The sequence below is a fragment of the Physeter macrocephalus genome, chromosome 11 (genome assembly GCF_002837175.3).
Source record: "Physeter macrocephalus isolate SW-GA chromosome 11, ASM283717v5, whole genome shotgun sequence".
In the NCBI taxonomy this organism is placed as follows: Eukaryota; Metazoa; Chordata; class Mammalia; order Artiodactyla; family Physeteridae; genus Physeter; species Physeter macrocephalus.
The window spans coordinates 31,645,189-31,661,609 of NC_041224.1; the positions used below are offsets into that span (position 1 = coordinate 31,645,189).

Sequence of the window (16,421 nt, forward strand, 5' to 3'; positions counted from 1 at the left end):
AATTTCAGGCAAAAAATGGGGAAAAGGGGGTCTGTCTTCCCTCATGTCCTAAGGGCTTGATCTCCCAAGTCCACTGTTAGGATTTTCCTTTCTTTTCTTAGACTTTCCATCATGGTGAGAGATAGCGAATAGAGAATTAGTACAAGCGTGCCTGGGAGGTACAGGGCAGAGAAAGACAGCGGGAAACAGTAAAAACCTAAAGCCGGCCCTTAGTGCAGTTGCAGGTGTCAATCTGCAAGCCGCTCGCTCTGCGGTGCTCGGCTATCTGCAGCAGGTCACAGGGAGGCTGGTGTATGTAATGACACCTAACCATTCTCTTGAGCAGTAGTGGGGAGAATGTCTACATCTGCAGCCTGATCCACATTTCAGAGGAATTTTTCACGATGAACTGAAGCAACTGACTATCTCGCATCAAAGCCACTGCCCATGTTGACATATCTCTCAGCCTCCACACCAGTGCCATCCTGGCCTCGGCCTTGGCTTCTGCCCTCCTGGTCGGCACACAACACGCCAGGCCCGTGGGTTCCCACTGGGCGAAGATGTGTTGTCTACACCGCACTAAGGAAAGGCCTGAGTCTCCACCCCTCAACATTTCTGCGTGGTGTCTGGACTCTCCTTCTGAGTATCTCTGGTTTTTTTTGTTGGCTCTTAATTACTCATAAATAGAATTCTACTCTGCAATTTGTTGAGTGATCTGAGACCTTTTACTTTTCTACCACCTAGGCAGCCAACTGCAGGGACCCCTAGAAAATGAGGCAGTTCCCCAGGCAGGGTAAGAGGGTCTAACCTGAGTACCTGCTCCTGGGACCGATAATCTTACTAAGACTTTCTGTGCCTCAGTTTCATCACCTGTACAATGGGGTGTTAACATCAGTACCCACCTTACAGGCTTGTGAGGATTAAATGAGAAAGTAAGTGTAAAACAGTGCCTGGTACATCATTAAAATCATACTATTAGCTGACAGTAAGTGCAAGACAGCTCTTATCGTTATTTTAAGTATTATTCTCTGAACACTGGATTCCAAACATACATAAGTCGTTTCTGAATCATTCTCTCGTTTCGCTTTCTAGGCATCTTCTGTTCTCTGTTACTGTGACTGATGCACAGTAGCTACATCCTTTATTGAAACTAATACCATGACTTAAAGTAGAGCTGCACCAGGAATGAAGCAGTTTTTGTTGTTTAGTCTAAAAAGATGACCGACAGCTCAGCTTACACCATGAGATTCTCAGAAAAGGTGCTCTCATGGGAGACGCCCAAGCAGCGATCATCCAGCCTAATGTAGGAGGAATCCTTTCCAGGATGCCTGTACTCCCGGGGCCACCTGTATACCTGAGTCCTTGGTCAGGAGGTATCATCTGGGTCTGGGACAGGGTGCAGGGATGTCCTGGCCAGTGGCTAACATGAGACTGAGGCTGGGAAGCTGCTGAGTGGGGCTTAAGTAGGGGGGTGAGATGCGATCAAGTGAAGAGAGTGGAGCTGGGTGGAGACACGATCTCCCGCCGTAACCGAGTGGACCTGCTGCAGGAGAACGTACGGAAGAGCAGCAATCACCCACCAGAGAGAACAGGGCCAAGGGGGTCACTGGGCACCGGGAAGTGATACCAGTAGCAGCTTTGAGCCACAGTGTCTCCTCTTGTCTGATACCTGCTTTCACCTAAAGACCTACGGAAAGAATGGACACCCTTCTGGTTTGGAGGAGAAATGATGGGCTCGGAAGCAGGACCCACAGGGCGTTAGAGTCACGGGGGTCTCAGAGGTCCTCCAGCCCACGACTCCCTTGAGCTGAGCCCAGAGGTAACCAGGACCCTCATGCCCTGGCTCTTTCCACCACCTAACGGGGCACGGCCAGGGAGGAAGGTGCTGCCTATGGGTATCTCCCCCATCCTACATGGTACCTTGAAGCCCATGGGCCAGTGTATGAGGTAGAGGTCCAAGTACTCCAGCTTCAAGGCCTTCAGACTCCTGGTGCAGGCCACTTTCACCAGAGACTTCTTATGGCAGGTGCACCAGAGCTACAAGGAGAGGAAGGAAGCACAGAGCCCGTGTTAATGCACATCTGCCCCTGGGCCCACAAATCCGGTATCCGGAAGAGGCACAAAGTCCAAGATCGGATGGCAATAAATACAACAGGGCAGTGACGTTATCCTCAAACGGGTCCAGGACGCCCCAGGAGAGAACTCTAGAGCTGGGCCGCTTCTGCCTGATTCCTGCTAAAGGGGAGTTGGGGATACCGTGAAATATTTTATGGGAGGGCCGTCTGGTTATTTGGATGCATGGGGACCAAAAACAAAAAAAAAAAACCTGCCCGCAGGCAGAAAGGATATGAGGAAGAATCAGAAGAATTTCTATATTGTATTTTCCACTTAAATAGACTCCATATTAAAGGTTCTCTGTTACTGGGGCCTCATAAACATGCAGGTTAAACTAACTAAGTTAATATACACTGCCTTGTACTTATTTAGATATTTCCATCCACACCCTCTGCTAAGTAGAAAATCTGTAATTTGCTTTCCTTCGCATTATTTCCCTCATTATACTCTTTAGAATTAATTTTGACAGAAGCGAATCTGAAGGTTCCATCACAGCAAGAGAAAAAAACAAAAATACATTAAGTAAAAGGAAGGATTAAAATGTTTTTGTTAATACACTATATAAACTAAAGTGTATTAACAAAAAACCCACAGAAAACTAGCAGTAAATACGTCACATTGTTAACAACAGTACTCTCTAGATGGTGAGCATATAGGAATTTATTTTCTTAAATTATATTCCCATGACTTCCAAATTTCAAGAACAGTGATGACACTTCCACCGCTGGCTGTGATCCACTCAGAAGCAACTTGTTGCCAAATTAGGGGCTACTTCAGAAATACCCGCCACCCATCTCCCCACTAATTATCAGGAGGGATGTCCGTTCCTTAGCCACGTTCACACCTACGCTTCTCCCTGACCAGCCCTCCGAACTAGCTTTAGAATAACAGGGATTATCTTAGAGTAAAACAGAAAAGCAAATCCATTACAGAGGCAATGCTGCGTCTTGCAATTATGGAAACTGAGGCTTGGAAATCACTCAGGAGGTGACCGAATCCAGAGACCCGCCTTTACACGACGAAGCAGTGGCCCCGAGCCATCCACACTGAGCCGGTCCCTCATGGTTCATGCACTACAGCTGGACCTGAACCCTTGACTCCTGGCCTACTGGTCTTAACTTCCTGCTTCAAAGTCAAAAGCAAGAGAGTTCTTTAATTCTCCACCATCCAGGTCTACCCCCAGCACCTCCCACAGGGCCTGCCTCCTAACTGTCCTTCACAAGCCTTTCTCTGTCCCGTCCGGGCCTGCGTCCTAGTTCAGGCCGTCATCACCCCCGCCTCTACGGCTGTTACTGTCGCCTGTCTCCTGCCTCCTGTTCAAACACGTGCTTCTTTCAGCGGCTACAATCACCTCGACACAACACAAGTCTCTCTTACATAGAATACAAGCTCCCTACTTCAAAGCCTTCAGTGGTGGTCCTTTGTCCAAGGGGAAAAGAATAAGCTCCTCAAACGGCATCCGGACTTCCACCGTCTGGCCCATCCGCTTCCCCAGCCTCGCGTCTCTCTGCTGCCTAACATTTTTCGATGTAGGAACGTCAAGCTTCTTATGGGCCCCTGTACCCCGCGCTGTCCCATACCACGTGCCTTTGCTCAAGAGGTCCCGTCTGCCTGTCACGCTGTCCCCAACCCCTTGACGGCACCAATCCCAGCATCTGCACGAAGCTGAAGTCCTGTCCCATCTGGTTCAAGCACAGGTGGAGTCATCAGCTCCCGTGAGGAGACTGGAAAACCCTCCCTGGGCTGCTCCCCCCATCTCGTGGCCCAGCCCTGAGTGGTCTGCACCCCGCTCTCTCTGCCAGGGAAGGCCTACCTTGCTGACAATAAACAGGTCCCTCCGCCTCACCATGCCCTCCTTGACCTTGCACTGGATCCCCACTCCAACCTCATTCTCATTGTGGTACAAGCCTGCGTCTATCGCCACTTTTACCGCCTCCGTCACTTCCTCTGGGGCCGCCTGCAAAACGAGGAACAGAAGTAAGCCACCCACATTCAGGAGAGGCCAACCCTAATTCCCCCTTTGCACTCTAGAATGCACAGCCAATGATCCATAAAAAATGAAGTTACTGAATTGGTACTCCTATCCCTTTGTCCTAAAATTAGGGAATGTCAGAGTCAGAAAGGATTGATAGTTAATCTAAGTTCAAATTCCTTTACTTATTTGCGGAAAATGCTTTAGGTATTTTTAGTGCTTGCAAATAACTGAGCTAGAGGCCGTGCTTCCAGAATGGAACACAGGAATAAATAAATTTAGGATGAATAAAGATGGTAGGTGAGCTGCAAGGAGGTACAGGCTCACCCTCTACCCACAAAGACTAACAGCCCAAGTGTGAAGGTAGACATGTGCACACAAAGATAATCCATCACACAGAGCATCTGCCAGACCCAAAGGAACGAGATGGACTCTATCAGGAATGTGGAAGTTCGGAAAAGAAAACGCTCACTGTGAACGGGGTTGTTCTAGCAGGCAAGGGGCCTGGAACCAGGGGAAGAGGCCCGGGACGGCTCACAGGACCATTAAACCCAATGTTCCCAAAGGGCTTCACAGCTCACAAGGCGCTTTCTCACTTGAACTTGACATCACCCCACGAGATGCATCAGTATAATGATCTTCATTTAACGAGAACACATTCAGAGTGGCTGGGAGCTAATGAACTAAGTGTCTACCTCAAAGTTAGAAGAACCACTTATGAAAATAAGAATGAATATCAAAAATCGATAAAGAAGAGCAACAAAGCCAGTGGTTAGTTCTTTGAAAAATCTTAATAAAGTAGACAAACTTTTTTGTTGTTGTCCTTTTTTTTTTTTTTTTTTTTTGGCTGCGCTACACAGCATGTGGGATCTTAGCTCCCCAACCAGGGATCGAACCCGGGCCTCCAGCAGTGGGAGCATGGAGTCCTAACCACTGGGCCACCAGGGAAGTCCCTAAAGTAGACAAACTTTTGACAAGACTGAGGAGACCAATTTTTAAAAAAAATGACATGAAAGGAAAGCAGTACATATAGATAAAAATAGAGATTTAAAATCTAAGAAACTATTATCAACGACTAGAAGCTGACAATTTGGAAAAATGAAATAAAATGGAAAAATTCCTAGAAAAACTTGACTCAAGAAGAAATAAAACTCAATTGTCCTATAGTTATTTTTAAAATGAAGCAATTAAACACAACACACACATAGTTCTACAAAATTTTCAAGTCAGAATTCATCCCACTTTAAAACAAAATCTTTCTGACAAGAGGTAAAGAGGAAATAATTCCAACTCATTCTACCAAACCACAATGAATTAAACAACATCCCTGGCCTCTACGAGTTAAGTGGATAGAAGAAATAATTTAAATAATATTTCGATGAGCAAGGGTGGATCATTCGAACTCCTACTAATCCAATAACTTCCTATGTGACTTCTTAAATGAATATCTTTTTACCAAAGACTAAGTTTTAAAAGAAAGCAACTTTGAAAGGCTTTTTAGTTAGTGCTATGTCTAAATCACTGACAGGAATTAGAAAGTCCCAAGTAGAGAAAGGTCCAAAGTACTTCCACTATCAGGTTTTTACACGGGGAAGAAGACAAAGTTTCAATGTTTCTTTTTAAAACCAAGTTGGCAATGGCAGCATTTCCTTGTCTCTTTGATACAGACATTTCCCCATCTTCCAGTTGGCTGCTGCTCTGATCTGTGAGGTGACTGCCAATCTTCCCGCCCTTATCCAAGCATGACCACCTTTTCTTCTGGGCTTTCCCAGACGTTATTTCTGAATAATTATGATTGGGACTCAATATGAATATGGACAACCTCCATTTTCAGAAAATCTGATATCTAAATATTCCATCTTTCAAACACAGGAGGAGCCCCGCGGCAGGTGCGGGCGATCAGCTGGGCCTGCGGAGGCTGCGGCAGGTGTCCCGGGGGTGTCCCCGCGGGTGTCCAGGTAGGTGGCCCCTCCACGTCAGGGAGGGCCGAGGAAAGGCGCCGCCCCTCTCCGACCACGGGGCCGCCTCACCTTCCAGATGCCCAGGCCCAGGCCAGGTATCTTCTCCATGCTTCAGATCACCTCTGCAGCTGCCGCGCGGCTCCGAGGGACGCCACCGTAATGGGTGCCCGGATTCGCTGGCGGCACGGTGGTGGACACTTCGATTGGCCGGTGGCACCGATGGTGGACACCTGATTGGCTGGAGGCGCCGGTGGTGGACACCCTGATTGGCTAGCGACGCGGCCGGTTAACCAGAAGCGCTCGCGGGCAGTGGACACGCCCACATGGGCGGAGACCGAAGGTAGGGCGTTGGGGAGAGCATGTGCGCACGCGCCGGGTGGGTTTTGCGGTCCAGGAGGAAAGAGGCACAGCGCCCGGTCTGCTAGGAACGCGTTGGCGGCGCACAGCACCCGAAGCGGAGAGATGCCGGGCTGCTGGGCGGGGATCCAGAGGTTCCCAGCGTCGTCTGGGGCGGGCCATCCCCAGGGCAGCGCGGAGAGGACAGGGTCTGAGGCCTTGTGTCCACCGCTCTGAGCACGTGGGACGAGGGTAGGCTCCCGAGACTCCCACTCCCATGCCAGCGGGCACCAGGATACGGGAGGGAAGACCTGCTTCATCCTCTACAAATTGATGTGCTTGGGCGGGACCCCGAGGGTTCCACGATTTCATAGAAGAGTGTGTTGGCCTTGGTTCTCTGTTGGCGACCCGCTGTACTGAGTCCTGTAAATGTTTTCTACCTCCTGGGGCCCTTGGGAGCAGAGGACAGCCTGGGGACCTGGGTAGTGCACAACGTGGTAGAGCCCTGGACCGCTCCTCCGGGGGCCAGGGAACAGACCCTCCCTGCAGGAGCCTCCAGCCTAAGGTGGAAGGGGGCAGAGTCATTGCCTGGGGTGAGGCCTCCTGTCCTCGTGAATGTCCCAGGACAGTGGAGGGAAACTGGGAAACATGGAGGATCCAAGGTCCCTCTGATCCCCCCTGGATCCCGCAAGTCCTGCTTCTTTGCCCCCTGGGGCCTGGGAGCCCCACAAAAGTGGGGCTTGCCTTGATGACCCCAAACAAAGGTCTGTTTTAATTTCTGGTTTCCTGTCTGGCGCTACAGTGCTGCCGGTGACCACCAGGGGGCAGTTGTGCCCACTGTGGTTAACGGAGCAACTGGCGCAGGGAAGGACACCAGGGATGGACACCAGGGATCACGTAAGCCTGTGTACCAGGGGACAGAGGGTCACACAGGCCGAGATGAGGCACTTGGGGGCCTGATTCTAAATGTGGGAGGTCCTTGGAAAGTTTCATGCCAGAGAAGGGGAGTATCTGAATTTCATTTTAACTCCTCCATGGGAGAGACTAGGGCATAAGGTCAAAAGGGGGGAAGATTGCGGACCAGGACAGAAACCACGCCAGTTCTGAGTTGTAGTCCAGCTCCGTCCCACCCCTTTCTGTAATCATCCATCTCTGAGTTTGTGCATTAGCCTCGTGTGATATCACCCCTGGGGTTTCATTGGTCTTATCTCTTATAGGCCTGATGACATCCGGAAGCAGATGCTAGAATGATCCCCACTGGAAGGCCGTGTGTGTGTGTGTGTGTGTGTGTGTGTGTGTGTGTGTGTGTGTAAGGCCCTGTGTGTGTGTGTGTGTGTGTGTGTAAGGCCCTGTGTGTGTGTATGTGTGTGTGTGTAAGGCCCTGTGTGTGTGTGTGTGTGTGTGTTGAGGGTTACAGGCCCAGGGGCTTTGCACCTGAGTGGCCAGGCTCCCAAGGAGTCTGGGCTCCTCCCTTCCTCTACCTCCACCAGTCAGCCCCCTCCTTGGTCAGTTGCAAAATTACTTTTCATATATTTGGGGGAATAACTGAGAAAATTCTTTATATATTGCTTTGGCTTCTTGTTATGGCTGTATTTTTGCATTTTCCTACTGATTACATACATTATTTGAACTGTCCCCCTTCTGTCCACCCCAGCATGAAAACAAGTCAGCCCTGAACGTGGAGAATCTGGTGCCTGCCCACAGGAGCAGAGGTCCTGTGTCCCACCTCCCCTCCACCTGCTGAAACGTCACTGGCACCCAGCAGGTCCCCGGCCTGCCGGTGAAAAGGTGGGTGCTTCTCCCCTCTACAGCACAGCTATGTGTCTTGGGAATGTCGCTTCACCTCTCTGTTCCTGGGTTTGCTCACGTGACAGCTGGGCTATGACAAGGACCAAACTCATAGGGTTACTGCCAGGACTCAGTGGGACAAGCTACGGGAAGTGCCAAGTCCCTGCCTGGCCTGTGGAAAGGATGTGGTGGTTCTTATTTATAATTTTTCTCTCCTCCATGAGGAAGGTTTCTGCTTCACGCCTCACTTATCCTGTGACCGTGGGCCAGGCTCTCTCCCATTTGTAAAGGAGGTTTCACGTTCTGTCTGTTGGGTGGGGTCCTCTGTCCTGGGTGTAGCCAGAGCAGGGATCCCTGGCGGCTGGCTGGGCGGCCCCAGGTACACTCAGACATCCGAGAAGGTTCATTCTGTCAACAGTACATAAAGTGCCTACTGTGCACAGGCCCTTTTCTAAGCACTTAGCAGAGTTCAGTGAACAGAGTGGACAAAAATCCCTGCCCCCCTGGGCTTCCATTCTGGTCCGGGGTCCACCAGTCCCACTGGACATCAAGGCAGGTAGTGGACATGTGTGACGCCCTCCTGGCCTCCTCTGGATAGGGGTTCCTCTGCCCTCATTGTGAGAAGGAGGACAGACCCCGGGGACAACTAAAGAAGTGAGTGGGCATCAAGGAGAGGACTCCTGTCTCCACATGGGGTGACATTTGGGGGCTGAAGTTGGGGGTTCAGGTAGAACCCTGGATCCCTCACATCTTGTGATTACCGCTAGAGGGCTGAGGGCTGAGGGCTTTTCCTGCAGGAAGAAAGGAGTCAGAGAGCTGTGGCTGGGGTCCCAGGTCCCCAGGGAGCAGAGGGGAGGCTGAGAGCTCAGAGCCAGTCCCCAGAGAAGATGCATGCACCCACAGCCCAGCCGTGCTTGCCCCTTCCCCGATCTGAGGGCTTAGGACAGAGGTGTGCCGGGTATCCTGATCACACATCTGCCTTGCCGCCCATCCTCCGAGCCCAGCTGCGCATGGAGCACCTACTGTGGGCAACGATCAGAGCAGCGCAGCCCTCCCTGCCCCCCGGGGCGGATGTTCCAGCGGGCCGGGGACAGACAGAGGGCTGTGCCTGGCTTCCCTGAGGGAGGGGGCGGGTGGTCAGAGTCTCCTGCATGGACACTCTTTGTAGCCCCTGCCTGTTACCAGGCCTGCCCCTGCCTGGCAGCCAAGTGGGGGCGGGCTGCGGTGGGGCTGGCCTCTGGATGGGCAGGGCTGGCACCGGGGCCCACAGGGGCGCCTGTGGAAAGGAAGGAAAGGCCAGGCCTCTGACTCTACTGCCCGCCCTCTACCTCCAGTACCACCTGCTCCTTCCCGGGCACCTGACTGGACCAGTTTCTGGAGGATTTTTGTCAGCCCTTGGCCTAAAGCAGTTTATGGCTTATGTGCAGCTCAGCATGCTGGGCTCAGACCTGGAGCCCCAGGCCTACCTTCTTCTGACTCAGCCGGGAGCCCAGGAGCCCAGGAGGCAGAGCCGAGCCCAGGGTGAGGAGGCCAGGGGTGGGCGCACATGAGGATAGGAGGAGGGGTCCCTACGGGCCACTCAGGGCGGAGCCCCCAGGGGCCGCTGTCCGACCAGGAGCAAAGACTGGCCTGGGACCACCCCTCAGCCTGGGAAGACTTCATCTTGTAGGCTCTTGGGCTCTGGCTCCTCTGGAAAGCACTGGGATGTGTGGTCTTTGGAAGGCGCATGGGAGCGCAGTCACTCCGGTGACCTTTTCTCCTCTTGCAGCTCCACTGCCCTCCCGCGGTGAGGCTGGCTCCAGCACCAGCTGCTGTACTATCTCAAGACCTCAGTCCAGCTGCATCACTGCAGTGCCAGGGCCAGCTCCAGAGAGGCCCAGCAAAAACAAGGTAAACGTCACGGGTAGAAAGACAACTGAACCTAGGAAAGCATTCCTCAGAACCCAAAGCCAGAGGAAGGTTAGCATCCCTGTGGTACCAAAGACTCTCAAAAGTCAATGTTTTAAAAAAGGTACAGAGAACAAACACATGCAGTTCAAACGAGAAGTGATGCACGTGGCCATAAGCAGCAGAGATGCTCGCCTCCCCGCTCTGGACGCACACAAATGTCCTCAGCGCCAAGGAGCGCTGGGTACCATCACTGGTGGGTGCTTATTTCTGGTGACAGTGTGAGGGAGCAGAGGCCCCATCAGCGGCCCTGGAGGGTCACTCCTCTCTGGAGAAGAGCTTTCAGGACCCGTCAAAGTCCCACAGGTGTATACCTTTACTGGCAGTAATTTATCCAAAAGAAATTCTTGGGCTTCCCTGGTGGCGCAGTGGTTGCGAGTCCGCCTGCCGATGCGGGGGACGCGGGTTCGTGCCCCGGTCCGGGAGGATCCCACATGCCGCGGAGCGGCTGGGCCCGTGAGCCACGGCCGCTGAGCCTGCGCGTCCGGAGCCTGCGCTCCGCAGCGGGAGAGGCTACAACAGTGAGAGGCCCATGTACCACAAAACAAAAAACAAAAAACAAACAAAAAAAGAAATTCTTGCACAATATTTCAAAGATCCATTGATACGACTACTCATCAGGGCCTACACAGACTCTCCATCGCAGGCTGCGCCCTGGTCCTGGCCCCATCCCTGCCCCCGCCCCTGCTGCATCTTAATGCAGCTTCTGAGCTGAGCACCCAGCCCTGCTGTCCAGGACACCGGAGGGCGTGGCCTGCCTGCTCCCTCTCCCCCCAGGCATCCATCCAGGGGATGTTCTCAGCTGCAGCAGCAGGACCCTTGAGCTCCTTTGAGCAGAGGAGGCCTTCACAGAGCACGGGGGTGGGTGGGGGCCTCAGGGAAGCTGCTGGAAGGTCAGAGCATCAGGCTGGGGGCTTTGGAGATGGAGCACTGCTCAGATAGCATCTCAGGCTCCACGGGAGTGCGGGCTGCCACCCTGAGCCCAAGCATCCGTCACACTCACCTCTGCCTGGCAGGGAGGAGTCGGAGAGCCTCACCTGCCTCAAAGTGGGCTGGGGGCAGGAGGGTCCACATGGTCTGAGGCTGTCGGATGAAGCCACAGCCACTTGTGTCTTGTCTGCCCAGACTTGGAGCTCCCCAAGCAGACAGCGTCGGTCCTCAAGGGGGGAACTCACCAGGCTCTCCCTGGATGAAGGGGAGGGAAGACCCCGACCGTATGGTGAGCGGGTGAGGGCAGAGAGCAGGGATGCGTGACGGCCGCGTGGCTGGGGCAGTGCCACCTGGTGGTCGAGGCACAGGCTCTGAGGTCAGACAGACCCCGTCACCGGGGAAGGTGTTGCTATTCGAGCCACGGTTTACTCGTCTGTGAAGTGGGGCCAGCAGTGGCCTTCTAAGGTGATATGGAGACAGGCTCAGCGCGACTGCACTTGGGGGCCCCCGTATGTGTTCAGCGACAAGGACCCAACAAAGGGCTACCTGGAAAGAGCGCCCGTCCCCGTGGGAGGCACATTCTCGGGGGCTGCGGGTGCACTGTGAACTACTGTAGCTGTCCCTCACGTGTGACAAGAGGCGTCAGGGTGCCTGTCCCCTGTGCCCCAAGAACGGGACCCTGGGAAAAAGCAAAGCAGCGATTTGCCCAAGGACATCTCAGCAGTGGTGTCTGGAGCACAGATGGCCTGGGATGTATCTTGGAAAAGGACAGTGAATGATCGTAAGCTCAGCCAGGCGGTGACTGACTCCCGTTGCTGCTTCCTCGGTGTGATTTCATTGCCCGGGCAGAATAACACACACCCCGGTACCTGGCATGCAGCTGTTGGTCAGGGAAATGCCTCTTCCTCCTAACCTGCTAGGAAAGACCACCAGAATCAGAGCCGGCCAGCAGAACTCATTCATGTCCTGCCTCAGGCTGTATCAGGTCTCCGGCCCGATGTCACGGTTTTTTCCCCTTCGTTCTCTTAGAGTGTTGCATTGATTGGTTTTTGTATGTTAACCCATCCTTAGAAGGTCCTACCTCGCTGTGCTTGTAGCACTCCGAGCATCTGTACGTGGGCCTCTGGATGGAATCTGTACTTTCTACCGTTCCATGTGTCTGTCCTGCACCACGACCGCACTGCCTCGTTTACTGTTGCTGAATTAAAAGTCTGGATAGCTAGTATTGTATGTCCTCCAACTTTCTTCTTGAAGATTATTCTGACTATTCTTGGCCCTTTGTATTTCCGTATAGATTTTGAAATTAGCTCATCAGTTTCCACAAAGAGATTTCTGCTGAGGCATTTTATAGAGACTGTACTGAATCTATAAGTCAAATTGAGGGAGAACTGACATTTTAACATTGTACCAAGGGAAAAGACACCGTAACCTAAAAAGGAAAAAGTGATAAGCCGGGAAGAAATATTTGCAACTTATATCCCAGGCAAAGGGCCTAACTGCCTCTATAAATAAAGAGACCCTAGAACATAGGATCAAGACAAACTTCACGGAGGAAGCTAGGAATGGATTTCCTCAGATGCCCACTGTAAAGATGGCAAAACTGAGGACCTGTGAGGGGAATGGTTGCACCGGGGTCGCATGGAGCATGAGCGTTCAGACCAAGGAGCCCGCGTCCCCTCCAGCCCCACCTAAACTGGTCTTGACTGGCTGACGAGGACATGGTTCCACCTGCCGATGCCGGCAGCTGCCCCGGCTGGGCTGGGACACACCCCTGTGACCGCTCTCCTCATGACGCCCTGGTCTGGTCAGCTCCACGTGAGCCGGGGCCGCGCTGCTCCTTTGCTCTGCTCCCAAGTCTCTGGAACGGTGCCCAGCACACAAAGCCACTTACATATGTATTCAGTCAGTGTGATGCTCTCAACAGTCCCAGGAGGTAGTGCCGTTCTTTTACAGATGTGAAGCCTGACACACAAAGAAGCCCTGGGTTGGTGGACGGACTCATTCACGTATTCATGCGTACCGCTCCTTGGCGTGTGCAGGCACCTGCCGTATAAATGTGAACCCTGGACACCTTCCTTGACCTCAGAGCTCACAGCCTAACAGGCGGGACAGCATCTAACCCACAGCTTGCCAGCGGGAGACACAAAGCTACAGCCACTCCCAGCCCAAGGTCTCGCATAGCTGGGAAGATATGTCTGTCTGGCCCCAGCTACACAGCTAGACTGAGGACCAGCTACAGAACTAGAGACGCCTCCAGCCTGAACACTTGGACCAGCTTAGGAGTTACAGCAGCTCCGGTTCTAGATCCAGGCCGAAAGTGAGGCTCATCCTCAGTTTCCTCACCCACTGTGGTCCTGGGGCCGGAATGAGAGGCAGCCACAGAGTGAGAGCTCCTGTACCAGCTCTGGCACCAGATCCTGTGCCGGTGCCCAGCCCGAGCCAGGTGCATCTCTAGCTTCTGCCGCTGCAGTGGCTCCGGCGTCCCCGTCAGCATCAGCTTCAGTACCAGAGCTTCTTCCCTTCCCTTGTGATGACAGCTTTTTTTTTTTTTTTTTTTTCAAATGTTTTCTATTTCGTATAGTTTAATGGCTTATTAGATTTTATGTTTTAAAATTTACATAGTGAAAATTTACCTTTTAATCATTTTAAATTATACAATTCGATGGCATTAAGCAAATTCAGTATGCTGTGCACCCATCCCCATGATCTATTTCTAGAATGTTTTTAGCACACCAGACAGAGATCCTGTGTGCAGTACTGCAGAGGCCCGGACTCTGCCAGCACCCAGGCCTGCTCTAGCTCTGAGAGATCACAGAAGCTCGGTTCCCAAGCCAGGGATATTGGCTCTTTCTGTGGGTGCAGAGTGGGGACCCTGGCAGCAGGGAGGGTCCCGAACCCCATGTCCCCCCACCCGCCTGCCATCCACTCATCTCCTGTTTCTAAGCATTTCCTTCTCCCTGGCCTGTCGCCCCTCCTGAGCACAGCTGGCCTTTCCCCTGCCCTTCCCGGACCAGAGCTAATGATCCCTGACAACACCAACCTGTTCTACAAAATGGGCCCTTCAGGACTTTGTCCTGAAGACGTGGACTTTCACCTTGGGGACGCAGGCCAGGCCTGGAGCTAGGGACTCGAGATTGCCAAGGGCTCCTTCTAATCGGTCCCCGGCGCCGACCAGCACAAGGCCACGTCCCCCAGGGTCTTTCTAGTCAGGCAGCTAAGCATTTACACACCACAGAGTCCCAGACCAGGTGGGCATCTTCCCCCAAACCTGCCAGCCCAGGCCACCCCAGGAGCCCTGATTCATCCTGAAACTCTCCTGCTGCAGCCACAATGCCCTCCAGCGGGCTGGCCCAGCCTCCCCTTGTCCACGCGCATCCTTAGGTGTCTTAGAAGCCGAGCTGACGCTTGCCAAGGAGTGTGGGCAGTGGGCAAGGCGTCCTACCCACCTCAGGGCACTGCCCTCCACACGCTTCCTCACAGCTTCCCAAGTCCAGGTCTGAGCCACCTGTGCCCCCAGCGTGGCTCACCACCCAGCCACAGGGACACCAACACGGAGCCCAGAGCCACTCCTTAGTCCTGGTCCTTGGACCAGCTCAGCTGTGTCCTCTCCTTCAACAGGGATGGTGCCCATGTGTTCCTCACGCACTCGGTCAGCTTCTCGGACTCTGAAGCAAGAAGATCAAGGTGAGCATTTTTCTGGGGTTCCCGTGGACCAGGATGCGAGGTTCCTGCCTCGCTCTGTTTTCCCTGTAGCTCTCATCCTCCCCAGCCCCTCCCTCCCTGGTGCCAGATTTCCCGCTCTGCACCCACAGAAAGAGCCAAGTATCCCCGGCTCCTGGACAAAGTTTCTAGAATCCTCCAGAGCTAGAAGCAGGCCTGGGTGCTTGGTAGAGTCTGGGCGTGCGGTGCTCTTGCTGCCCCTGCTGTGCCGGGTCAAATCCCCATCATCCTGGGTCATCTAACCAGACGTCAGCCTCCATCCTTCTCAGCTTCCACCACACCCGTGGCCACCTTGTCAGCCTGGATGTGGACAACAGCAAGATGTACATGGCAGCCTGGGGGTGGGTGGGCTGTGCCTGTGTCCCCTCGCTCAGACCTCTCTGAGTGCAGACCTCTCCTGAGGGGCTGCTTAGAAAAGTAGCCAGCTCTGGGTTTCCAGGCATCATGTGCCTCCCTGGGAGGAGGCAGACGGCCAGCATCTGGAGCTCAGCCAGCTCCAAAACCAATGCAGAGTTAGAGCCAGAGCCAGACACAGAGATCGAACTGGCATCAGACTCAAGGAAGAGCTAGTCACAGCACTGGTTCTAACATCAGTTACAAAGCACCATGTCCTGCACCAGCTCCAGAGCTAGGAACAGCTCCAACATCGGCTCCTGCACCACTGCCAGAAGGAGAACTGGCTCCAGTAGGAGCTCTAACACCAACTCCAGAGTTAGAGGCCGCTTTGTCACCGTCTCCTATGCCAGTTCCAACCATAGCCATATCTCCATCTCTAGATCTAGAAGCAGCCCCCAGCAGATTCCAGAATTAGAGCAGTGCCAGGTCAGAACAGGAACCAGCACCAGTTTCAGAGGAAGAGTCAGGTCCAGAACCAGCTCTAGCATCAGTTCGAAGCTGTGCCAGCTCCAGAGCTAATACCAGTTGCAACAACAGCTTTAGCTCCAACATCAACTAGAAAAGCTCAAGCACCACCACTACCAGCAACGCCAGAGGGTTGTCGTCAACGGGGGCGCCGCCCCCAGCACCAGCTCTGGAGCTGTAACCTGCGCCAACACCAATTGCAGAGATAGAGCCAGACCCAGCTCCAGAACCAGCTGGAGCACCGACACTGCACCTAGAGCCAGCTCTGCCGCCTGCTCCAGAGCTAGGGCTGCTGTAGCCTCCGCGGCCAGAGTCAACGAATGTGCCAGATCCAACCCCAGCTCCAGAACCACAGCCAGATTTGGTGCCACATCAGTGCCAGCTCATTGGCAGCAGCTCCAGAAACAGAGCCTTCCCGTCCCTAGTCTGGGAGGGTATCCTTTTTATATTTTTGTAGCTTTTACGTCTTTTTGTTTTTCCGTATACTGTATGGTTACCTTTAAGTTATGTCATAAAAGTCATGTTAAATAAAGTTTACCTTCTGAGACATTTTAAACTGTACAGTTCAATGGCACTGACTCCATTCACTATGCAGTGCACCATCCCTGCTACCCAGTTCCAGAACATTCTCATTACCCCAAACCTGCACCTATTAAGCAGTCACTCCCCATTCCCCCTCCCCCTGCTCCCTGGAAAGCACTAATCTGCTGCCTATTCATTTACATCCTATTCAGGATCTTTGTACAAGTAGTATCATACAATATGTGGCGTTTTGTGAGGGTTTCTTTCACTTGGTATCATGCTTTCAAGGT

General features: G+C 53.1%; 1 protein-coding gene and 1 long non-coding RNA gene across 5 annotated transcripts in view; one reads left to right on the plus strand and one right to left on the minus strand.

Annotated features, from left to right (window-relative positions):
• AKR1E2 (aldo-keto reductase family 1 member E2) overlaps positions 1-6,186 on the minus strand; it is a 29,973-nt gene extending 23,787 nt beyond the window's left edge. The window contains exons 1-3 of one of the 2 annotated variants that reach the window (XM_024129720.3): positions 6,097-6,186; positions 3,908-4,051; positions 1,900-2,016 (exon numbers count right to left, since the gene is read on the minus strand). In XM_024129720.3, coding sequence (XP_023985488.1) covers positions 1,900-2,016; positions 3,908-4,051; positions 6,097-6,135 — 300 coding nt within the window. In that variant the 5' untranslated portion in view covers positions 6,136-6,186. The remainder of the gene's footprint in view (positions 1-1,899; positions 2,017-3,907; positions 4,052-6,096) is intronic. The other variant, XM_024129721.3, reaches the window with a different exon arrangement.
• Positions 6,187-6,392: 206 nt separating this feature from the next.
• LOC102979107 (uncharacterized) lies at positions 6,393-16,107 on the plus strand. 3 transcript variants are annotated; one of them, XR_447461.4, is made up of 5 exons: positions 6,393-6,615; positions 8,018-8,151; positions 9,920-10,041; positions 12,323-14,712; positions 14,841-16,107. It is a non-coding gene; the product is annotated as an uncharacterized lncRNA (long non-coding RNA). The 3 variants fall into 3 exon arrangements; XR_447460.4 differs by having other exon boundaries at positions 12,323-16,107; XR_002892681.3 differs by having other exon boundaries at positions 14,647-16,101.
• The last annotated feature ends 314 nt before the right edge of the window (positions 16,108-16,421 follow it).